General features: G+C 40.9%; 2 protein-coding genes across 2 annotated transcripts; one reads left to right on the top strand and one right to left on the bottom strand.

The window, feature by feature from the left end:
- Positions 1–1,076: 1,076 nt before the first annotated feature.
- Positions 1,077–8,126, bottom strand: chmp3 (charged multivesicular body protein 3). The gene is made up of 6 exons (XM_080783576.1): positions 7,986–8,126; positions 7,438–7,498; positions 6,723–6,902; positions 6,002–6,123; positions 2,719–2,833; positions 1,077–2,196 (listed from the first exon to the last, which is right to left on the bottom strand). Exons 1-6 carry the CDS (start codon positions 8,028–8,030, stop codon positions 2,057–2,059), a joined length of 663 nt encoding a protein of 220 aa, XP_080639702.1. The 5' UTR covers positions 8,031–8,126; the 3' UTR covers positions 1,077–2,056.
- Positions 8,127–10,841: 2,715 nt separating this feature from the next.
- Positions 10,842–25,261, top strand: hspa4l (heat shock protein 4 like). The gene is made up of 19 exons (XM_080783452.1): positions 10,842–11,116; positions 12,723–12,780; positions 12,893–13,033; positions 14,990–15,112; positions 15,327–15,426; positions 15,758–15,891; positions 16,068–16,312; positions 16,437–16,513; positions 17,272–17,423; positions 17,999–18,105; positions 18,259–18,392; positions 18,699–18,895; positions 19,745–19,819; positions 20,864–21,007; positions 21,465–21,590; positions 21,887–21,994; positions 22,525–22,644; positions 24,425–24,586; positions 24,676–25,261. The coding sequence occupies exons 1-19, from the start codon at positions 11,010–11,012 to the stop codon at positions 24,850–24,852; spliced, it is 2,487 nt and encodes an 828-aa protein (XP_080639578.1). The 5' UTR covers positions 10,842–11,009; the 3' UTR covers positions 24,853–25,261.
- Positions 25,262–25,563: the final 302 nt, after the last annotated feature.

Here is a 25,563-nt window from a genome sequence, read left to right as displayed (position 1 = left end):
GGAGTGTGTCTTGAGTGTACAGAGTTTGATAGTCAGATCAACATATGTCAGAACAGGTCAGCTCCATATATGGAGATCTAAGGGTGGCAGTGTCTTGAGTGTACAGTGTTTGATGCAGGCCCAGGTAGGGCCGGGCCTTAGGCTGCCAGGTGCAGCTGGACTAATAACTTTGGGGCTGGCCAGATATTAGTCAAAAGGGAGACATTAAAGAGGAAGGAATGGATGGGTGGGTGGGGAGGATCAACATATGGAATATCAGAACATATATGGAGATTAAGGGTTTGAGGTAGTTACTGGCCAGTTCCATATATGCAGATCTAGGTGATGATCCAGTCTTCTCCATGGCTATCCAGGGTTAGTGAGGTCATTGCGTGATAGTCATACTACTGTATATGGTAAATGGAGCACGTCACTACTCACTAGGCGTGATGTCACAAGGCGTAATGGACTGGCAACCATATATGGAGGCGCGCGATGTCACGAGGCCTAATAGACTGACAACAAATATATATATGGAGGTGTGAGCTGACTGACTGGTTTTGCAGGTTTTCATAGTAATCGGTGACCTCCGGTCACAAAAAAAGAAATATAAAGCCACATAGCTCAGTGACAGTGGGGTGGGCCAGTGAGAAAAGGCCTGTAAGAAACAATATTCAGTAATCAGTCACATATTGCTCTTTGTGACAGCACCTTTGTCAGTAGACCTAGCTTTTAACCTGAGCCTATAGTCCAGCCAAATAACAGAGTCGAGATTCGGTTACAGTCAAGTTACAATACAACAAAAGCTACCAAGGGCGGGTTGCTGTACTAGACCAATCCTTTTATCTACTTTGATAATGAGGAGGAAGTAAATTTGGAGGAAGTTGGAACTCCACAAAATCACTTCAAGACTGAATTCACAGCCTCAATCTGATACTATTGCATATTAACTACGGTTAATAGGTCTATGCTACATCTGTCATAGCTACTGATCACTTCAGAATAAAAAAATCTCCAAAATTCAGGCAATGTTTCTTAAGTACTTTCACTATGCAGCCAATAGCAACATGAGACAGTTTTCTATTGGTAAACCGATACCTTTGTTCTTAAAAGTTTTATTTTCACATTTCTCCCACCCACATATAAAAGTATACACACAATGAACAATTCCACAATACACTGGTTATGTATTAACCATTTTGTTTCCCCAGAATTTCTCTGAAATGTAGGCAAAGAAAATCATTGTGATGATGAGTCAATGTTTAACAGGCTGATCATCATTAAGAGCGGTATGCGTGCATTGTTCTAACAAATGTACTTGTATACACAAAGGACAACATATAATAGATACATTTTGACTGTACAGGAAGAAAAAAATTAAATAAATCAATACCAATGCAGACAATTCTGCTCTTCTAGTGTTTCAACAAGTTAATTGTTGGATGAGAATATAAGAACAGATTGTACGTTTGGGTGAGGTTCTAGAATATGATCAATAATTATTATTACCGGCTTTGGGTAAAGACTGCTAAATGGTGGTTCACAATTTAGGATCACACTACAATATGTTTGAGCACTATAGGCACAAGCAGGCTTTTGATACTTACATAAGATACAACTGTCTTGTATTAGATCCTTCATCTATATTATGGTGGGTGTATACACCACGCTTTGGATAATGTCTTGGCTTCTGTACGGTCACCCAGCACCTATATACAAAAATCTATAATCATTCCGAGATGGCCAAACATTCTAGGAAAGATTTTTTTTTTTTTAATGCAAAACTGTCCTATAGTGCAAATTGCAAACCCTTGATTACATGGACAAAATAATAATAAAGATAATATAGCAGAGAGGATGCTAGGGAAACCCAACACCAAAGTTGTCTCCGTCCATTAGCCTACTGGTTGATTAAAATGGCATTGACAGCTAGGATTATGAGAGAAGGATGGGATTCAATTTAAAAGTTCTCTTGGAAGCAGTTTAGCACTTGGAGACATCTTTCATAATCTACTGTGATGACACAGACCGATCCTCCCCTTATAATCCTAGATTGACAGAAAAGAGGCAGGCAAGCTTAGCTCCTTAGAGCTGCCAATCTGGACTGCATCTCTTCAATGTCCTCTTCCGACTCATCCTCAGAGGCTGCAGTAGCCCCTGCAGGCTCCATTTCGGGCAGGGCATCTGTGACTTTGCTGGGTGCTTTGCCAAGGGCACCTAACAATGAAAGCAGATACAGATGTTTAGAGAAATACATTGAGGAATAACACAAGTTAATTCACAGTTGCAGGCCATTATCCCACTGCCAGAATCAGAGAGGCAACGTCGCTGTGTGCGTCAGCTCATCACAGGCACTCCACCTGCCTCCAAATTTGCTACGGACTCTTCTTCACTTCTCCGTCTATGATCTAAGCTTATTATCCCACCCTCAATGTCTTCACATATTGTACAGTTGATATAAAATGCATTATTCAGGCACATTTCAACCACCTTTTGACCATTAGGCACACTCTATGCAACGTCATCAAACAGCGATGCGCGCGCACACACACACACACACACACACACAACTTTACCAAATAATGTCACTCTCCATATACTGCTTATGTAATTCTTGTCTGTAGTACCAAAGCAGGGTAGGGTAGTCAGAGGAAATCAGTTGAAACATTTCTCAGAATGCTGCAAACAAAGTTCAGCTTTAAAACATAGTCCTTGTGATACATTCAATAATCAGTTTACCTGCTGTGATTTCAAAGAGGATCTTGTCAACCTCTGCCTCCGCCTCCTCCTCCATGTCCTCACCATCTTCCATGCTCTCAAATGTGTCCTCCATCATTTCCTCAATGATGCCAGCCTAGGAGATTAATAGGTACAGCACAAATAACCATACAGCGTACTGTGATGATAATAAACTTTATTCATATAGCACCTTTCATGACATGTGCTTTCCATAAAAGAGAAAACATAAATATAAATAAATACAGAAACAGCAAGCAAAAACACAGAGTAACATTAAAACAAATAGCAAAGAACATAAAACGGTAACAAATCAGGCAGAGCAGTGATGAATAAGAACACAGATTTTAAAAACTCAACTAAAAGCAAGAGTGAAGAGGTGGGTCTTGAGCTGTGCTAAAGAGGGTGCCTGTCTGCTGTAGTGGGAGTTTATATTTTTAGATGCCATTTTTAGAGTTTTAGGTAACTCTAGCTACCGCATTTTGAACAAGTTTAAGTCTGTCAGTTGTTTTATTTGGTAGGCCAGAAAAAAGTGCATTGCCGTAATCAATCAACATTTTTGCATTGTCTAATGACAGTCAGATAGGCTCTAATTCATGCAATGTTTCTAAGATGAAAAAAGGTAGTCTTGGTAACCGCCTAGCCGGATTAATGTGCGTATTGAAATACAATTCAGAATCAATAATAAGCCCCAGGTTCTTTTACTGTGGAGTTGCTTTCTACAGTCAGGTTACAGAGTATATTTATTATTGATTCTTTCTGCTGTACAATTTAAAGCCAGACATTATTTTAACCAATCTATATAATAGAGTACCCGTATGTTAATACAATATGACTTGGACATTTGTAGTGTTGCCTCATGGACATAATACCTACGTACATTTTATGTCCATTGTTTCTCTCCAGATGTTTGTCGGAAACCAGGGTCTAAATTTCTCAGTGGAATAGTAGGAAGACAACCTTCGGTACTGTGCTAGTTATATTAACATGACATAAGGAATAAGGATAACTTGAAATAACATTTCAGTCCTTGTAATAAGTTCCAGATAGGAGCTTTAAGTCATGTTGAACTTTGTTGTAGCCTTGGGATATTTAACCTGGCCATGATATAACGAGTATAATAATAATGTGGTAATCAGAAGATCACCGTTTCCACCCAGATGACCATTTGAGCTAGCCTTGCGTAGCCATACTAATATCACTGCGTGGATATTAGTCTGGTCCCTCTCAGTATTAGGATTTTCTCCAAGGGGCGGTTACAAAAAGATTCAAACGGACTACATTGGTTAGACCTACAACCAATCAGAGCAGCGCAGCCCGCTTGACTGTCCCTCTGGTCTCCCCTCGGCACGCTTCCCTCACACTTAGTTACCCTAAAAAACACGTCGACTCAATTCTATTGTAACTAAGATAATAGATAGAAATTCTGAATTTTTAATGCCATATTTAGCCAGTACGAGCACAAATGTCCTGTTTACTGCTATGGCGCCATCCATATTTGCATACCATAATGAATACCGTAAAGCCAAGTAATGCTTGCTGTTTCATTATACAGTATATTGGCAGTTTGCGATATAGAAGATATCTCACCAATAATTGATCTTACATTATGGCAAGGTAACAATAGAGCGTATGCTCATGCATAAAGTGAGTGCATTTTAATACAATCAGATTTACTTTTCTGTTTGGATATATGGACCGTCAAGGCCAGAAAGTATTTTTTTGCGACTCAGTTTTTGTTTGAACTTTCAGGTATGATGATGTTGTCACCAGGGCTCCAGACTAACTTTTTCACAGGTAGCACTGGTGCCACCTACCTTTTCATCTGGTAGCACCACCACAAATTAGGTAGAACTTATTCTTTGTATAGCGTGGTATTAATACATGACCTTATCATCAAGGCTAGCAAAGGTTTCCTTGGCTGAAGCATAAACGCCTTAAATTAAGCACATAACATAGAATATTTATATTTGATCACTCACACACACACACACACCAATCAGGCAATAAACAGAAATGAGAGCGGCCTTACCTTCTGCAAGGGCATGTTCCACATGGCCAATAAGGATATTGAACACTGAGGTGCCCACAATGTTTACTTGCCCACTCTTCCTGTACCCTTGTGAAATGTGAAATGCCACCAAATTCGTAATCCTTTTTGCTTCTGTCTTCATATGGAATGAAGCCCCAACATGAAGCTGATGTGATTTTATTGTGAATGGAAACGTTTCTGAACGTCTCTGATCTACAAGCTCACGTGTGGTCTGGTGGACGTGACGTGTTGTGAGCTTGTCAGCATGAAACATATAGCAGAAGAATATACCAGGTTTCATGTGGGAGATTTTTTGGCCGAGGCGATCATTTATGTAGCCTGCACTCGGCGCAAAATAACAAGCTATTGGAAGCTATTCTTCGGTGGCACTATGTTGAATCAAACAATAAGTTTACCTCAGTGTTGGGGACATGTTCTGTGTCTACTGTCTCCGTGGATTCAGCACGAGTATCATCATCCAGTTGTAAAATGCATGCCGAGTGCACTGCACGCTCAAACTTAAGTGCACGGCTGAGATTGTTGCTGAAATCTTTGTTTTGTTTTTTTCGGGGTTGATCAGTGAGCGCACCGCACCGACAGACACTCGGGCAGGCAGAGGGGGAGCGAGAGAGAGACAGGTGACACTCAGCGGAATGAGCCAGAAGAAAGTAATATTTTATTATCGCACTAATGCCCGTGCCTCATGGTTGAGGACAATAAGTGAAAGCAATAAGTAGCACCGGTGAGACCTCGTACAATTTTAACTCGCACCGTAAACCTAATAGGTTGCACACTGGAGCCCTGGATGTCACGCATATAACTCTATAGAACATACAATAGTGGTCTTCAAGGGACAAGAAGGTGGCTGCACACACTGGTAGCCAAAGTGCAGCCAAAACGCTGGTTTCTTTACTCTGCGTCCTATAATATAATATTGGTACTTTGGGTACCAGTGTGTGCAGCCACCTTCTTGTCTCTGGAAGACTACCATTTATTTTATTCTGCCGTGGACCGGCACCACTAGGACCTTGGTGTACATAGTAGTCTTGTGCACAAGGTAACTATACAACCCAAACCTCTACTACAGTTTACTTTTGCTTTAATTTATATTCCACCACGCGAGGTGTCTCTTGCCAAAGAAGAACAGATTTACTCTACACAAGGCATTGATAGCTTGTATATCTGTTCTTCTTGGCAAGGGACACACTATCATAATACCAATGCATAGTATAAATTATAGGCTATATTACTGACCTTCATCATCTCCTTTGAGAGGTCCCTCATCGTGGCTTGGATCTCTGGGATTTTAACTAGGCTCTGCATGGCTTTCATCACCTCTGTGCTCTTCTGAATTGCCCCAGCTACACGCAGCACAGCTGGAAACACACAAACAGAATTCACTTTTCTAACACCAACAATACACAATATTAAGTTACAAACTGTCAGATTCACAACCCGATAGAAGCCTGAGAGGCATACAGTTTTTGACTCAGTCAGGACCAGATGGTAACTTACGTCATGTTGTAGTCATCAGGCCGAACAACTGAACCAGAATTATGTATTACCCTGAACCAGTATTACCCAAAATTCCACGTGATCAAGGGCATCATAATTTGATGGCCTACCCAATAAAAGCCTTGAAGCTTGTAGTTTGTTTGATAAGCCTATATCTTTTATTACAACTCGTAGCGACTGGCGAGACAAAAAACAAACATGGGGGGACCAAAACAAAGAGACGCCGAAAAAACCGAACTACCTAACCAGAATAGATTTTACCATCCGGTCTAGACCACGCCTAGACCGGATCACACAGGCAATTTAAGAACACAGAACAGGTTTTCCTCCAAGGTGGAAAGTCTGGTGACATGAGGTTAACCCAATAGTAGAACCAGGCCTTTAACACAAAAAACTACCAGAATAATAAACCCTGAGTGTGAATATAGCAATTCTAGCAGGAATATATTTCATTACTTACAAAGCTGGTTCTTCATGCCGAGTTGTATGGAGTTCATGTGGGCTTTAGAAGCATAGAGCTTGCTGATGGCTCGCCTTGACTGGATCAGCTCCTTAGCTAGAATCACACACACATCCCTCTGTCCCTTCTTCGCTGCATCTTTGATGGATCTCTTGACTTTCTCCTCCTCTCTCTGAATGTCTGAAAAACATTAGATATTATATTGTTGAGTTGTGTCTTTATTATTTTTAAATAATTACCACAAACTACACAATATATTGTAATACATTCATATTTAAAGTGCTGTAATAATTGTTTTGTTAAAATACGGTAAGCCATTTATATTCCAATAGCAACCATTGTTATTGAGTCTATTGCAGTGGCAGGGGAGTGAGGGGCAATTTCATGCAATCAGGAACGAGAACTAATAGATCTATGACACTGGATAAACAAGTGAAATCGGAAGTGATTCATAAAAACAAATGAGCAGACAAAATTGGAACTGGAACACAAGCTGCTAAATTATGTTTTGGGTGTTCTCTCTCCTGATGGGATGAGTGTTTAAGTAACCCACCAGATAATACTGGAGACCCGTTACTGAACAAACATGTCGGAATCAAACACTATTAGAATGAGCTTTAACTTTATATCAATAAACGTTGTTTACAAAACAATATAACTTACAGCACCTTCAATTGATTAAATAATATGTAAACGACAAATATTGAGATCTCACCTCGAATCTGTCTGTCAATCACTCTCATCTCCTTCCTAATTTTGAGAGACCATTCATTGATCTGAAATGGGACATTTATCGTCTTTATCAACATTGTTTGGGTTGGTAGAGTCATAGAGATAGGTGAAATACTAAAACTTAACCTTAAAATATGTGTAAAATAAGACCATGTAAATGTTTATAGGCTTCTTGGATAAACCACTGCTCAAAAGTGAGGTTTGTTTACATCCGAGCTAACAGCTGACTCGTGTAAGCAGCCATGCTAGCTAGCTGTATACAAAAGCACATTATGACGTTTTAAACATGTTGGTGACAGTGTAGAAGAGATTCAAATTTTAAACGAAGACAAATATTTGCTGGAGAAACAACAAACGTTAAGAATATTATTTTTAAGTTATTTCATATTATTGTTGTTGTCGTGCTAGCAAGTGCAACAGCTTGGAGAAATCAGACTAAGCTAGCAGTTACTAGCGACTCCCATGTGTGTTGCGTATCTAACTACCGCTATCTTATTAGCTTAATACTACACAAAATATTTCTCTACTCACCAGATCTTTTGGTGGCTTTTCGTGTGTTCTCCCGAATAGTCCCATTGTAACTTAAGACGTTTAGCTAAACTACTAGTAGCCAGCTACAGCTAGCAAGCTCGATCACCTCACCTGGCAGGCTGGGGCACTTCCTGACCACCACTTCCTGTTCTTCTGTTTAGGATCCGGCCCGGTTGGAATATGATCAAACACACAGTGGAGGAACGCCCTACCAACAGCCATAAAGGAGTGTCAGTGCCTAATCACAACAGTGGGTAGCCTACATACAATTAAGGAATAACTAGTTTTAATTTTAACACATAGTTTATGTGTGTGTGTGTGTGTGTGTGTGTGTGTGTGTGTGTGTGTGTGTGTGTGTGTGTGTGTGTGTGTGAGTGTGTGTGTGAGACGGCCCTACGAGATGCAGAAATTAACTAGAAAAAGTGCCCTTCTGGGCACAGGTCTCCACCAGGAGGATAGGAGAGTGTGTGATGTTTGGCAAAATGTTTAGGAGTAATTTAAGCATGTTTGTTTGGGTGTGTGTGTGTGTGTGTGTGTGTGTGTGTGTGTGTGTGTGTGTGTGTGTGTGTGTGTGTGTGTGTGTGTGTGCGCGCGCGTGCGTGCGTGTGTGGTGTATATAAGGGCCACTGTCATTTGAAATCCCTGATTTGTGATCCCAGTTCATTTTGCCAGCCATTTGGGCAGGGCCGGATTAACACCTCTGAGGGCCCCCATGGGCACTGAAGCATGCACACGTAAATCTTTGTGCGTGCGCGTATCGCGCGTGTATTGTGCAACATTTTTGCTGTTTTGGGCCGTTTTGGGGCGGTTTTATGCCGTTATATTGGCCTATTTCCGGTCGCGTACCCCTCCAGACTCAGAGTGACAGCCAATCTAGCGCATTGTTGCTGCTTTACACACAATTGCACTTTTCAGCTGCCTTCTCACCAACAATAAAACACTAATCTATTTAGAGACACCATTTATTTCATTCGGATTAGCAGGAGCTTTTTTTTTTATGGGTCCCTGGTGCCCAAGGGCCCCTGGGCACGTGCCCAAAGTGCCCATAAGGTAGATCCGGCCCTGCATTTGGGCCTGAGGAGGGTAGTTAGCACCAGTGGAAAGGTCATGGCCATGGGGTTTCTCATATGCAGTGGTGGAAAGTACATTTACTACAAGTACTAGGCCTGCTTAAGTACAATTTTGAGTATAACAAATTTTCAGTAGGCTACTTTTACAAACTACTCCACTACTCAGATCCAAATATTGTACTTTTACTTTTACTATATACAATTCGGCCATTTGAAAACAATGCGTCGCAGCGACGCTATTTTCAAAAGATTTTTAGGCATTTGGAATTTCTAAATGCGATATTCTGCATAATGAGTACTTTTACTTTGGTACTTTAAGTACATTTTGATTCCAATACTTTTGTGCTTTTACTCAAGTAGCCTACCTTTTGAATTCGATTTTACGTGTAACTGCATGAGTATTGATACTTTTACTTAAGCAAGACATTTGAATACTTTTTCCACCACTGCTCATTATGGTTAGGCTTCATCCTTGTTCTGTTTCATCCATTGCAGTATGACATGGCCCATTACATTTGGATGGAATGTGGACATTTTGTCTAAAGGCCATGGGTTCACAAACAGGTAAATTAAGTAGGGTGCAACTTGTAATCTGTTAGATTTTCAGATACGGTCGGGTAACCTGTGTTAAATTGGATCCAAAGTTGCTTTTACAATGAGCTTTACATTCACCCATTCACATCTCATCTGTGCTCGGGACAAGACAAAGTATATGGCATTGGCAGGCAATCCTATGCCAATTGACCTTTGGACACAACAGCTATCTGGGTGCACCTATCCCTGGTCCAGTGCTTATAGCGAGAGAGACTCGTGACTGGACCAGGGCTAGGATGCACCATGCACATGCACTGGTTTTCCAAAAATCTATTACAAAAAGTTCCCTGTAGACACTAGACAGTTTAATTAGGTCTGCTGATGATGACATTACATAGACATGGGATGCACAGTATTTCTTTTTTGTTAACGTACTACATTCACAACATAGGCATGCATGCAAATAAGAATGGGCAATTTGTCTGATGTTTTCAGTGTTCATAAGATATTTGTTAACTCTTAATTTGTATAATTGACTACTTTTGCTGCTGCATGACTGAAAGCATCAAACATGAATTTGAGTCCATTACAGTCAGTCTCTAATGCTTGAATTACTTACTCGACTTTGTCACACCATTTCACTTTTTATGTATGATTGAGTCGTGACACTTTTGAGTCCTTGCCTCTATTGGTCCTGCACGCTGCACCTGTCCCTGACGGCGACACAGGTCCCTTATCGCAATATGATTGGCTACTTGGTTGTCAGGCAACCAGTGACGCAGCAACTACGCTACAGTTACCGTTATCGTTAAGTAGAATGTAGTCACTACACAGAGAATAGAGATGAAAATCGATGGCTTCTCAAAAGATCAAAAGAGAAAAAAACCCATCTTGTTTAAACGACAGGCTACTGTCGTCGTCATCATCATTTGTAACTAATACGGATGAAGAATGACAATGTAGTTCCCAACGAAAATAATAAGCATTTGAAGTTTTGTTGCTGTTGCCTCCCTGACAACCATCTAGCCAATCACACACTTAGATCACACAGCGTAGCCGTCCCTCCGGATATGGGATCTAGCACCGTCCCCATCATCATGATGCCTTCTTCCAGGGGATTCTAGATTCTTCTCTTACGGACTGGTCATCGCACCAATCAAACAATGATTTGGGTGCCACATAGCCAATCACAGACGACCGAGGGCAGGTTCACGAAGCATCCTTTAACCATTGCGCATGTTTGTTAGGGCTGCCGGGTCCTGAATCCTCTGGACCTCATCATCGCGTAGTACTGGAGATTAGATTGAATGGGTTTAAAGCGCTCGTCTTACATAACATAGAGTATTTCAGTTAGCACACAGTGAGGTAGCAGTAGTAAAGCACAGTATCATCATCATTGTTTGGTTCCTGAGGTGGCAGTATGTCCGTGGTAGGCATTGATGTGGGTTTCCAGAACTGTTACATCGCTGTGGCTCGGAGCGGTGGCATTGAAACCGTTGCCAATGAATACAGTGACAGATGCACACCGTAAGTAGAATAATATACTGATCATTACACAATGATATTGTTGTCATTGACATCCTTTGGCCGTGACTTTGTTACGCGATGTTTGCGACTGCAAGAACCGCACTCACTGTGACCTGATGTCACGGCATCAGCATTAATTGTAAGGATAATAATAGATGCTGTGTGTGCAGGATGGATTAATTATAGATTTATTAAACGCCATGATACACACACCAGACGTGTGCATTCTTTTTTAAACGATAAACGTTGCCCATTCAAAATATATGGTCTCTGGGGTGGAGATCCACACAGTCACTTCAGTTTTATAGAGTTACAGAAATGAATAAATGTAACACTGAGAATGTAACTGTACAAGACAAGCAAAAGTAACCAGAGGCATGTAGGCTACATACCGGTAATAAAGGCAACTTATGGCAGAAGATGAGAGAGTGATAAGACAATAAATAACATGCCTTCAGAAATGACTTTTCTTGGTTGACGAAATTTGCAATTTTGCATACGACTGACAAGGTTAAACATTATTGTAGGCTGCTACCATGACACGCACTATCGCAGTGATGCAGGGCAGGCCCCTAGCACGTGCGCGTGCCGCTGAGAGCGCATGTTTTGTGCTGCGCAGTGAGCGTTGAAGTTGGCTTAGACTGTGACAGTCAGTCAGACAGACACATGCATACAAAATACATTATTTATTTTTAAGGGATGGATCGTCATGGATTATTGGATATAGGCCTAATGTAGCTAAAAACAACAAATATTTTGTATATGGTGACAGTGCACTGCAGTGGGACTTGTAATGGATCCATACAAGATAGTTCATTCTCTTGTAATGATCTATTATTAATATACATTATCTAAGCACCTCTCAGCCATAGAACCAGCCTTTAAACCAGGGAAAGGCTACTGTTTATGTATATTAGGTCAAGACTGTTATATTTCTGATTATTTATGTCACACAGACAGAATCAAATAAATCTATGACAGTCTTCCATATAGGGTACTGTTTATCTTGTTCGTACAATTACTGTTTGATTGTTAAATCTTGTGTTGGCTATTCTTGCACCATCTAAGTGTAAAAATGTAGCTTTTAGTGTTTTAAAACACCTGCAAAGACAATGGTGAACATTGCTGCATGCTTACTGACATGGAGTTAAGGAAAGGGGATGCAGGGGCAGGAACCTGGAGGCAGCAGGAGTTTTCATTCCCAAATTGGATGGATGCGTTTTGGAGGGGAGGTGTGGAACTATAGAGCTGGTGCTGCCAATTGATTAAATGGATCCTCAACACAAGTTCTAGAAAGATTCCCATTTGCCACTGTCAGCATTGCAAAACAATGTTATCAGTGGTGTGCAAAGGATGCGTAAAATGAGTGATGAGAAGTGAAGTTGCAAGTGAGGTTTACTTTTGAAGGTGAACTGCTCTGTCACATATACTGACCTAGTTTATAGTCAGACTCCCTTGTGAAATTAGCTAAATCTTGGGCAGTTTCACAGCCCACATAGTTTTTGCCTGCATGGCACACCATCTGTTTCAATCCATCCCTGAGAGTTCAACTATATCGCAGCTGATATCAGCAGCACTAATACAATATTCCTTTTTTCCTCTGAAGGGCTTGTGTGTCTTTGGCCTCCAAAAACCGTATAATTGGAAATGCAGCTAAGGGTCAGGTAAGACAGCTACAACCATCCATATAATTTATGTAATGAAGGTAACAGATCAATGCTGCTGTTGAAAATCAATGTTTAAAAGATGATGAGATAGTTCTGGTTGTTGTTCCAGATTATAACAAACTTCAAAAACACAGTTCATGGCTTCAAAAAGTTCCACGCCAGAGCATTCGATGACCCTTATGTCCAGGCGGAAAAACCAAAACTCCCATACAGTTTGCATAAGCTGGCCAATGGCACTACTGGAATTAAGGTAAATGCACTGCACAGTTTTGAAGTCCATACATTCTTGTTTATCTTCCACTGCTGTAACTGTTATAGCGTGTCTCTGTAGTGATTTATTTTATTTACTTTTTAATACTGGAAGTCAATGGTGGTGGATATGGCTTAAATGTTGCCCAAATATGGAGATGACTGATGTCATAGTACTGACATCGTAGATGACGGATAGTCATAGACTGGCCAGATCAGCGTGATCCAGTAAGAGTGTGACGACACTAGTGTTCACTCCCATTGGAAGAATGGAATACGGAAGTGCTCATTCTATCTCAATGAAATAGTTCTAATGTTTGGAACTATGCACATTGAGATTGAACGAGCTCAGATCAGTGATCAGAGTAAGTAGGCATGTCTAGACCCATAGTTCTTGTCACACTTTGCTCAGTGCGAGGTAGTATGGGCCCAAAAAGGCATTAGATTCAAGACTCAAAAATGTTCAAAATTATTAGCAAAATCAATTCACCTTGTGTCCCGAAGTGGCAAAAATTGTGTTTTAACAAAACACAGCAAAACTATATACATGGCTGAATAGGTCAGCCCTCCTGGTCTACAGCCCTACATCGACTGAACCACAGTGGCAGGTCCCCCTTCTTATATATAGGCTAGGCCCCTCCCACTGGACCATACCAACCCTAATTGATTCCACAATTATAACAGCCCCATGTCCAGAGACAATACTTTAACACTTGTATAATTCACATTTAAATCATTACACATTATCCACAATTCACATAACCCACATATTTATAATCAGAGTTATCTCTCTCTCTATATATATACACACACACACACACACACACACACACACACACACACACACACACACACACACACACACACACACACACACACACACACACACACACACACACACACACACACACACACACACACACACACACACACACAAAACACTGATGGCATGTCCCCTACCCAAACCCACAGTTGGTAGGTGCAGCTCCCTACAATGGAGCCACCAATCAGTAATCAAGCAAGCACCACACAATATACAAAAGTCAAAATAACAAATATCACTCTGCAACACAAATAATACCTCAAACTTTAACCCCGTGTTGAATTCAGTCTCAGTGGCAGGCTGAACTGCCACAGTTCTCACCACCAAGACTCACGTCATGATGCAGAAACAGCACTGCATGTTCCTGCTGTACATGTCATCAATATGTCAGTCATCTTCATATTGACAACACATCGCAGGGCAGTGACGCGGCGTGTAGACCTGTGCATGCTGCTTGCCACAGACAGACATAATTTAGACTTTATTATGGTAGATACTATAGATTAAAATTCATAGGCAGTGTTTTTGTTTAGTTTTTGTGACTTAAATAACAGATATGGGACAGATTCATATATTGTCTATATCTAGACATATCTAGACAATAATATCAGTTTCTTCTTTGTATAATTATATTATATATGGAATGGAATTGAACAATCGTGACATCACGAGTGAAGGACGTGTTTAGTTGTATATACTGTATTAGAATATTGGCCTATACATGTACATTTTACATGTCTAGCATTCAAAACTAGCTCTATTTGTAATGCCTGGTACCAATTTCAACGGTTAAATATGAGATTACATTTATATACCGGTAGATTCTATAATAACAAGTTTATATATACTGTCTGTAAGTGTCCCTTAGTTAGTTATAGGGCGCTTGGATGTGTTTACCAGGGTTGATCTTCTTCCACTCTTAACTTCACAGCCTTGAGTATGGGAAATGAGGGGGCAGGTGGATTGAGCTGATATAACATGTTCATTATTTATGAAAATGACAAATTATAACATTGGTATTGTTTTTACACATTATTTGAATTTCCAGTGTTTAAAATTATTTGTTTTAGCATTAGTATTTCTACTTCAATGACTAATTGCACTTGAGAAACTTAATCTATTCCTCATTTGCAGGTACGGTATTTGGATGAGGACAAAGTGTTCACTGTTGAGCAGATAACAGGAATGCTGTTGACCAAGTTAAAAGAGACATCAGAGAGTGGACTGAAGAAACCAGTGGTGGACTGTGTCATATCTGTGAGTGACACATACATTTCCAAATACAAAGAAATATAATTTATTGTACAGGGACCATGGAAAATAGCAGACATGTGGCATAGAACGAAGCGCTTGGAGCTATTAGATTTGCAATTTTGAAAGTTTTTGAAAGAAAAAACACCATAATTTGATTTGTAACCTAAGTAAGTACTGTGTTCAGTGACTGGTATAATATGTTTGGTATATTTTACAGGTCCCAAGTTTTTACACAGATGCTGAAAGACGATCTGTGTTGGATGCATCACAAATTGCTGGCCTGAACTGTTTACGTCTGATTAATGACACTACTGCAGGTCAGTAACTTTATTTAGAACAAAATGCTTATAGTGGTATTTCTGAAATGGCTGCATAGCAGCCGTTTAGAAGGATGATCATCTGCTTTTTGCTAGCTTCAGTAGAAATCTGTCAGTTCATGCAAAGTTTAAGTATTGTCATCGGGTATTATAACATGCCATTCAAGAGATACAGTACATACTGTTGGTGATTGTTGTACTGCAAGTTGAAACACTAACACACAAAGCAACTGCAAAATCACTCTGCATTGCTATATAATTAGCATTTGAGAATGATAATTAATTTGTTCCTAGATTCCAATCAGTTTGTGATTTTTATTTGGATTGACAGTGGCTTTGGCATATGGGATCTACAAGCAGGACCTCCCTACTCCAGAGGAGAAACCAAGAAACGTGGTTTTTGTGGACATAGGACATTCATCATACCAGGTCTCTGTAACTGCCTTCAACAAAGGCAAACTTAAGGTTGGTACTAGTTATTTCAAATGCACACATTTCCTGACAATAGCATAAGCACAAGCTCCAAGAGATTGTATGTGTTGTGAGCCTGTAGATTGTCAATTTTTGATTAGAAACACCATCATACGATTAAGTATAAATCATGTTTACCGGTAAATCCCAATTGTAATCTGTACCCTCAGGTCCTTGCCATAGCGTTCGACCCATACCTGGGTGGCCGTAATTTTGACGAGGCGCTAGTGGATTTCTTCTGTGAGGACTTTAAGGCGCGGTACAAGCTCAACGTGAAGGAGAACCCTAGAGCCATCCTGCGTCTGCACCAGGAGTGTGAAAAGTTGAAGAAGCTAATGAGCGCAAACTCTTCTGACCTGCCTCTGAACATAGAGTGCTTTATGAATGACATTGATGTTTCTGGCAGAATGAATAGGTAAAAAAAATCCCACCTTAATTTTATCTTGCATGTTAAGCATGGGTAATCTAACATACAGTACATACAGAATATATTATATTTCTATTATTATATTTTTCCCTTTGTTTTGTTGTCATTTCAGGACCCAGTTTGAAGACTTGTGTGCTCAATATCTATTGAGGGTAGAGTTGCCATTGAAAGCTGTCCTTGAACAGTCAAGTACGTCACAGTGTTTGGTTTATGTTAATCACAACAGGCACTCAAGTGGTGCAGGGGTATAGTTCCTGCCCACCACCTGTAAATTAGATGTTGGAAATGGAATCCTCCGTAGTGCATTCCGCCTGGCTGGGTATTCCAACACAATTGGTTGCGCTTGTAGGAGGGCGGTTGGTCGGTCAGCACGTTCTCTGTCACTGACTGCACTACAGTCTCCTACAGGTTGGTCAAGGGCGTGTTGAACTGTGAGGAATAGGGTGTGACTCCACACTCTCTATGTCCTCGCAGTCATAGACTCCGGCTCTGGGCTGCGTGTCAAAATTGAATTTTTCTGAGATTCCTTGCGAAGCAGCTAGTGGAAGCTTGTCAAGCTTCCGCGTGCGTAACATAAGTCCCAGAAAAGATGCGCTGTGATTGGCCAGTAGTCAGTTGAGTGACAGCGAGAGACATGGAGGAGTTGCATGAGTGGCGTCACTTGGGTTAGGGTTCGGCATCGTGCCTTCAGTGCTTCCCTATGGCACTTCCGCTTGACCTCCTGCCTTCAATGGAGACACGTCACATTTTATAGTACCATCCCTAAGGCCAACGAGTCCGAACTCCGAAGACCAACCAGTAGGGGTCAGGAGTGACAATGTGGGGAAATCAGAAATGTAATAGCAAACTAAATTGGGAGAAAATGCCTAAACAAATAATAATAATAATGATTATGTAGCCAACATTAACAATACAACAGCGAGTTTTTTTGTTATGTTTTATGACAGAGCTTAGCCGGGATGAGGTCTATGCAGTCGAGGTGGTGGGTGGAGCCACCAGGATCCCAGCCATCAAAGAGAGGATCTCCAAGTTCTTTGGCAAGGACGTCAGCACCACCCTCAATGCTGATGAGGCTGTCGCAAGGGGATGTGCACTTCAGGTACTGTATGACATGGAGACTATTAAACCTGAAATCTATCGTTGTGTTGTAAGGAGGACATGTGAAAATCTGACATAGCACTTCCCCAATGTGTTATTTTGTTGAGAGCTGCACTCTCGAGGTGCTGCAAAATCTCAGCCAGCCTCATGTTGAAATAAGCTAAGGCTGGCAGATTTTGCAACGCCTTTGAGAGAGAGCAAGAGAGACATGCGGTAACACATTGGAAAGTGTTATGTCACATTTTTAGCCGAGGGACACTGAATTTCTATTTCACTTCCCTTCCTTATTCAGTGTGAAAATGCTCCCATTGCAGCTGTTTTCCGAGATGGACATTGCCGAAGAGAGTGATTATTATTTGGTGTAATACTGAATTCAGAGCAACATAACTGACTTGCGTGACTAGAGATTCTGGAGACAAGCAACACAATTTGCACAAGTCCTCATCACAATAGAATGACAGAATTCAGGTTGAAATCGGTGATTTTGCCCTTAAAGTCAGCACTTTTTGTGTCTATGTTGATATGGAGTGTGTGTGTGTGTGTGTGTGTGTGTGTGTGTGTGTGCAATGTTTGTAGTGTGCAATTTTGTCTCCTGCATTTAAAGTGCGTGAATTCTCCATTACGGATGTGGTTCCGTTTCCCATCACTCTGCGCTGGAAATCACCCACAGAGGATGGAGTCGGGTATGGACTTATTTCTATCCCTCTGAGTCAATTGCATCAAACCATATATCCACAACAATAGTGACTGAAGCACGACATTGCACAAACTTAAAGATACCGGTCCGTTGTGTCTCCACAAGCTGTTGATTCTATTTTGTTGCGTGTCTGTCACAGAGAGTGTGAGGTGTTCAGCAAGAACCACGCAGCTCCCTTTTCCAAAGTTATCACCTTCCACAAGAAGGAAACCTTTGACCTTGAGGCCTTCTACAGCAACCCTCAAGAGCTTCCATACCCAGACCAAAGGATAGGTAAATTAACTGCTTCAACAGCACTTCTGTATAATTAACTTAGACTTTGTTCAGCTCTGCTTCCACAGGGTTTATATATAGCCTCTCGGGGTGCATGTATAATGTGTCTGGCTCCATGTAAAAGCTATACTTTCTGCAGTATCAGAGTGTGACTGTGTGTACAGTCTCGTGGGACTATTAGTCTGAAACACCTCAGTGCTTGTCAAAGTGAGATAACGACATAAAGTGTGGATTCACATTTAACAGCTCTTTGATTTATCTTTTCAATAAACCACTCTATCGCACTTCCTCCCCTCTTTCTCCCAGGCTGCTTCTCTGTTCAGAATGTTGTCCCCCAGCCAGATGGAGACAGTTCGAAAGTGAAAGTTAAAGTGCGTGTTAATGTGCACGGCATCTTCAGTGTATCTAGCGCTGCACTGATTGAGAAGCAGAAAGGTGACGGAGAGGATGTTCAGATGGACATGGAGCCCATGGTGCAGAATGACGGCAGGCCAGAGGACCAGGTCAGCACACCTCTCAACACTTTTAAAAGGAGCTCTAGTGGACAGTGGACACACAACCACTCTTTCTTACCCTGTACGCTTCATACCCTGTCTGCTCTTCAAACACACCCCCATCCCCTGGCTTATGCATGTTTAATTCATAAGCACCACACCACGTTATCAGTTGGAATCGCAATTCCAATTTCAACTAGAAACATGTTCTGCTTGGAGCACTAGTCTCTGTTCTTATTGTGAACCAGCAACGTTTGGATTGTGTGTTTTACAAAGAAATTGACTCCTGGTGGCGCTATAACAGGATGATGTAAAATATGTAGGTTCTTCCTTGACCTACTGGGATGGGTCCAACCGATTTTGTGCAAAATGGACCCCTCCGCAATCAATGAAAAATCAGACAGATCCGTCTTGATCACAATCACATGCTATAGAGATAATGTGTACCGAATACGAATACCGATCTGCATGATGTTTGGACAAAAGCTATAAGAGTAATATATATATTTTTTTAAATGCAAAGATCGGCCTCCTGGTGGTGTGATGTGAAAGATTTGGGGCAGAGGTTCTTCTCTGGCTTCCAGGGAGTGAGCGTGCAAAGTTTAAATCTTTCGTGCCGGAGATTAGCTTCTCAGACAGACGGACACACACATGGACGGACGGACAGGGGCGAAAACATAGTCTCAGCCTTTGGTCCAATTGTGTATTTCTTTGTCATTTACTCTTATCAATGTTAACAAGAATAATTTCCATCTTAAATAGGTGGTTTGAAATATAACTAAGATTAGTGAGAAGATAAATCAGTTACAGTATGTGTGTACTGGGATAAAGTCACTATGGACTTGTATCATATTTCAGAATAAAATGCAGGTGGACCCGGAGGGTCAAAGCCAGCTGGACCAGCAGAATGAAGATGCCAGTTCCAGCAGTAAGGTCAGTTGGTGCAGAATTACATGCACAGTAACATTCTGTTTTAACTCTGAGTTAAATTAACACTCAGGACTTTGCTGTATTGACGTTACATTAACTGGCAATGTACATTGTACATTTATACATACAAATGTAAGGGTGCAGTCACATTGAATTTCAATTCTGCTTATGCGGGTGGACTCTGACATCTGCTTTTCAATGGGAATGGATAGCAACAAACTGCTCCGTTCCCATTGAAAAGCATTGGCAGAATCCGCCTGCAGAATTAAAGTTCGCTGTGACGGCACCCTAACAGGTATGTACATGAGGTTAGACATAAGGTGCAGGTTAAAAAACATAGCAACAGGTGAGGTACATGAGGTATAACACGGGAATGGTATAGAAGTCTTATAAAGCCCAAACCACACCAATGATTCGCCATGCAACTCCTTGCAACCAAACGGGTGTGAGTAGTTACACATACAGTACAGTAGTTGCGCGCAACCACAGTGATGGCCCACCATGCATCCAACACGCTTTGAACTGAGCAGATTAGACTTTCCGTTCCAGAGATAATGGCCGATTATCGCATATTATTTCTTTATTAACACGGGCTAGGAAGGTTGGACAGTGACAAACTAGATACCTGAGTAAAGTTCACTTTGAGCTGCATCCAACCCCACCCTGCTTAAGGCCCCCATATGGACAGGGCTGGGCCCGACCATTATCCCCAATGGCATTTTAAAGGAGTTGCAATGGTGTGTCATGCTCTTAATACCGTTTGTTGCGACTAGTTGCATTGGTGCGGTTAAATAACCAGGTAAGACACATTGGGCTGTATTTTGCGTGTCTTAAGTGCCAGGTCTTATTACTTAACTTAAGACCTGGTCAATGCTCTTTGGCCACTCAGAACAGATTCTTATTTACAAATGGGGCTTGTCAAAAGGTGTGGCCTTTTGAGGGAGAGGGGGGGAATTAGGGGCTAAAAGACAATAATCAGGTTAAAATAAAACAAAAGCACCATAGAATTTAGTATAGGGGGTGAATTGTTTCTGTTTACCAATACAGGAAGGGACACCGGGAGAGAAGCAGGATGCAACGGCAGGGGGAAGTAAGCCCAAAGTCAAGGTGAAGAGCATCGATCTGCCCATCTTAGCCAACACCATCAGACAACTGGACAGGGGTGTCCTTAATGACTTTATAGAGTATGAGGTGAGTCCCTCTGGTGGTCCAAAGAAATGCAGAGTCATGCCGTTATTGGAATGCCTATCGCTAGGTGACATGAAAAAAGATGGCTTCATTCAGCTATGCATGTACAGTATCAAGTCCAACCTCTGTCTGTTTGAGTTTTTGACATTATTCACTTTTCAACGCTATACAAAATAATACTGCTCATCTCTATGAGTGGAATGATGATAGAGCAGAGGTTAGATTCTGGATGAATGTCAGAAAATGAATCTCTACGGTATGTCAGATGAATACTAGACCATACGTTCAGTTACTCAGTGCTACAGTACCTCCAAGTGAAGTAAGAACGCTAAATGTACCATAATATAAAGTTCACAGAAGAATGTTTTGGATTCAAGTGTTTGAGGACTACATCATCAGGTCAAAATATGATTTGGCTAGTAGTTGATTGATGAAATGTGTGCCGTGTTTGTGTTTTCAGGGTCAGATGATTGTTCAGGACAAACTGGAGAAAGAGAGGAATGATGCTAAAAATGCTGTGGAGGAGTACGTATATGACCTACGGGACAAACTCTGTGGCATCTATGAAAAGTACATCACAGAGGAGGTAATAACATATTTTATTTCATACAAATTCCTCTGTACAGACAGTACTAACAATAAAATAATGATTTCAGATTTACATTTGAGTTTGTATTTACGTGCGGTGGTTGGGATTTACGTGTGGCGCAGGGGTAAAGTTCCTGTGAGCGGACATCCCGGTTATACAATATCCTCGTTTTCAACATTCACAACAACCAAATTGTCCTGGTTTCACCACGATTAAAATAAGGCTAATAATATTAATACAACGAACACAAACAACAGTAAAACTGTCATCTGTTATTTGGACCTCATTAATAGGACAGTAGCCGACTGACGCTGATGCTGGAGGACACAGAGAACTGGTTGTATGAAGAGGGAGAAGATCAACCCAAACAGGTCTACGTGGAAAAACTGGAAGCACTCAAGGTTGGTCTTTGCTTACTATACTGCAGAAGAATTTCTGCGTCAGTTGTCAGAAACGATTGGATTTGCACAAACACGTCTTTACTATCAACACTGGCTTAGTGTTAAGAGGTTCTGTTTCAAAAGCTTATTTTATGGTCTCAAATGCCACATTGCACTAGATTAGACCATGAGGTCCAGAAGAGGGATTAAGAGACAGATTATAAAATGTAATGGATCAAGAGCATTTCCTAATCTTCTGAATAGCATTCTGATCATCAGTTGAGTGGTGATTGGTGAACTATTGAAATGAGGCTGTCCAACTGTGTGAATGTACAGCATGTCTCCATTTGCAATGACTCAATGTATCACACAGGCACATGAATATATTATTATGTCTTTAACTCAATATCTGATAATGGTTCAATTTGGTGTTTAAAGGGTCAGGTTCGGTGATGACGAGCCATGTAGCTCAACTGTGTGCACCTTTATTCCCTGGTTGCCATTCTTCTCTATATTGAATATCCTTCAGTAAAACTTCTATCATTTTGCAGAGGTTTGGTCAGCCCATTCAGGACCGACACAGGGAGCAGGAGGACAGGCCGAGGGCTTTTGAAGAACTCGGCAAGAAACTGCAACTTTTTATGAAGGCTGTGGACTCCTATAAACAGAAGGTGAACATAGAATATATTGGAGCATAATTATGTAGCCTATTGATTGATTTTTTTATTTCACAGGATGCAGAATGGGTACATTTCAAACGAAAGCACAAGTCGCAGCTGTACTTTGTTCCCATTTCATTTAATCTAAATTGCTTTATACTATCTTAGCTTGTAGATCAGCCTTTTTCACAATTTTTTTAATTTTGGAGGGAAATGTTTTAATAGGGATAAAAGTGGTTCCCACTTACACTAGACCTGAGGCTGATTAAAAAAAATGGCTTCTATAAGTTTTCTGAAAATATTAAAATGTTCATTAAAAAACTAATATGACACAGATTCTGTCCAGCCTTGAAACGGCTCTAAAAAGGTGAAAACTGTGTTGTACAGCTTCATTGTCAACGACACCAAGGCTGCAATGGGACCACACAAATTATGGTCACGGCCATTTTTGATGCTGAGTGCACAAACTTGTTTTCTTTTTGGTGTCGTTAGCCTCCTGTGGCTTGTAAACACTGGAAATGTTTTAGGTCACACAATTTACACCTTTAGCAGGGCTACAGTATATTATTATGAAATGAGATGCCACCCTCACAAATAGGAGTGCGGGATCCTACAAACACCTTAACACATTAACCATAGCATTAACCATATACTGTATGCTGGACAAGGTTAAGGTTTCCCAATTTGGTACGGGTGAATGAACAGCACCAGAGGCTGATGTAACAAAGTGTCAAGTTTATTCAACATGTAGAAAAATATATTCATGTTAAAATACAGAAGAGGGGTTATTATAGCTGGGAAATCATGATTCTAAAAGTGGGACTGAGCCCAAGGGCAGGTGATATAGGTTGAAGGCTTCAGGTCCTACTACTGAGTCCTCCAAAGTAAACATACACCACAAATAAACAAGTAAAAGTAAATTAAACTAATCACAGCAAACAAAATACAAACCATGCAATATTAAATAATGGCACAGCCGCCCAGTATACACCCATGTCCTCTACAACATGGCCTAACAAACGATCTGGTAAAACCCAGTCTCAAATGGCATGGTGGGAAAAACAGTGAAAGGTTGTAGGTTAGGTAGATTAGTTGTCCTCCTACAATAGATCACATAATACATCAAGTGGATCCCCCTCAATACAAATTCATTACATTATACAAAATATAGCAAAACATACCCAGTCAATATACTCAAGGCTCCACTGAATACCACACCATGTGGTTAACCCAGGAGGAAAGGACCTGGAGGAGGCTCTGGAAATACAGAGGATACATTTGGTTGGTGGTGAGATGTTTCAAAAGATGCCATTAAGTATTTTCCCCATGTCAAAATTCCTCTCAAAACGCATTCCCCTACCCTTTACCGACTCCGGCAGTGTCCCAGCTCTCCCTCATAAAACATCACACTTACCGAACTCTGTAAATGTAATATAAAATGCCCCTAATTAAAATATATCCCCATATAATCAAAATGAATGAAAGCATCAACATTTGTTTCAGGTGTTCTTACCAGCCAAGTACTAGGCTGTGTACATACAGTACACCTTATGCCTCCAGGTCCCCACTCCTCAACTAACACTCAAATCAGGCTTCTGGTCAAACATGAGGCCTCAAACCTTTTATGCACTACCCTTAAAGGGGCAGTGCTACACACCTTTATTGTTTGTATCCTTGAAATGAAATGTAATAGATGTAAAACCATAAATGGGAAGTGTATGTGATGTATTGATGTATTATTAAGGGAATTAGGTCCATGTTAGAGAATTGATCTTTCTTAACTCCCTCCTAGGATGAGCGATACTTGCATCTGAATGCAGAGGAGATGAGCACTGTGGAGAAGTGTATAAATGACAGCATGAATTGGATGAACAGCATGATGAATGCTCAGAATAAACTGACCATCGCTCAGGATCCCATCGTCAAAGTGGCAGAGATCATATCCAAGATACAAGTATGTGATTGGAATGACAATTTAACATGCAGCCTGTTCTTTCTTTCATTGAGAAAAATGTAATCAGCTGTACACTTTATGCTTACCAGGAGCTGGACGAGGTATGCAATCCTGTGATCAACAGGCCAAAGCCCAAAATAGAGGAGGTGCCTGAAGAAAACGATAAAACTAGCGGGGATCATAATGGCCAGACGGCCCGGCAAGGTGCTGAGGGGAAGGGAGATGCTAAGACGAAGCCTGCTTCAGGAGAGATGGAAGTGGACTGAATTCTGCTTTGTCTGACAACCAAACTCTGCCACCATCACTCCATCGCTGAACATTTAAGCCTTATCTATACTCTATAGTATGAGGGTGTCGCTTGCCAACAAGAATGTGACATTTATGTGTCGATAGCTTGTAGATCTGTTCTTTTAGGCAAGCAACACCCTTGCACGATGGAGTATGAATTAAGCTTTAGACTGTAGAAACGTGAATATCTGGGACCATTAATCCATGTTTACCAGCCAGTCAGCAGGGTGTTTGCGAATTTGTTTTCAGTTTCCCCCTGTTGGCCTTTTCCTTTTGAATTTTATTTTATTTCTATTCCACTTACTGTCGTGTGTGAAAATAGTGTGAATCTCTAGAAGGTTTGACTTATCCAATAAATGGCAGAATGATCATGCAATAGACCAACCACTTGTTCTGAAGTAAAACAGTTTTCTCTTTAACATACATACTGTAGGTAAGCTTTTGTGTTTGCATCTCCGAAACCTAAGTGTCCATTCTCCGCTGTGAATTCTATCACTGCCTTCTAAAGCGACATAACAACAAAGTGCTGTCTACTCTAAGCAATCGCTATGGCTGATTGATTTTGATTGGCTGATTATTAGTATGTATGCATTAATGCATATTATATATATTTCTATTTAATGACTTTGGAATGCAGGTGTCCATGTCTAGAAACTGTAAATACTATTTTAGTAATTTAAAGCAGCCAG

The sequence above is a fragment of the Protomyctophum bolini genome (assembly GCF_963924005.1).
Source record: "Protomyctophum bolini genome assembly, chromosome: 15".
NCBI classification, from domain to species: Eukaryota; Metazoa; Chordata; class Actinopteri; order Myctophiformes; family Myctophidae; genus Protomyctophum; species Protomyctophum bolini.
This window is presented reverse-complemented; position numbering and strand designations above follow the sequence as displayed.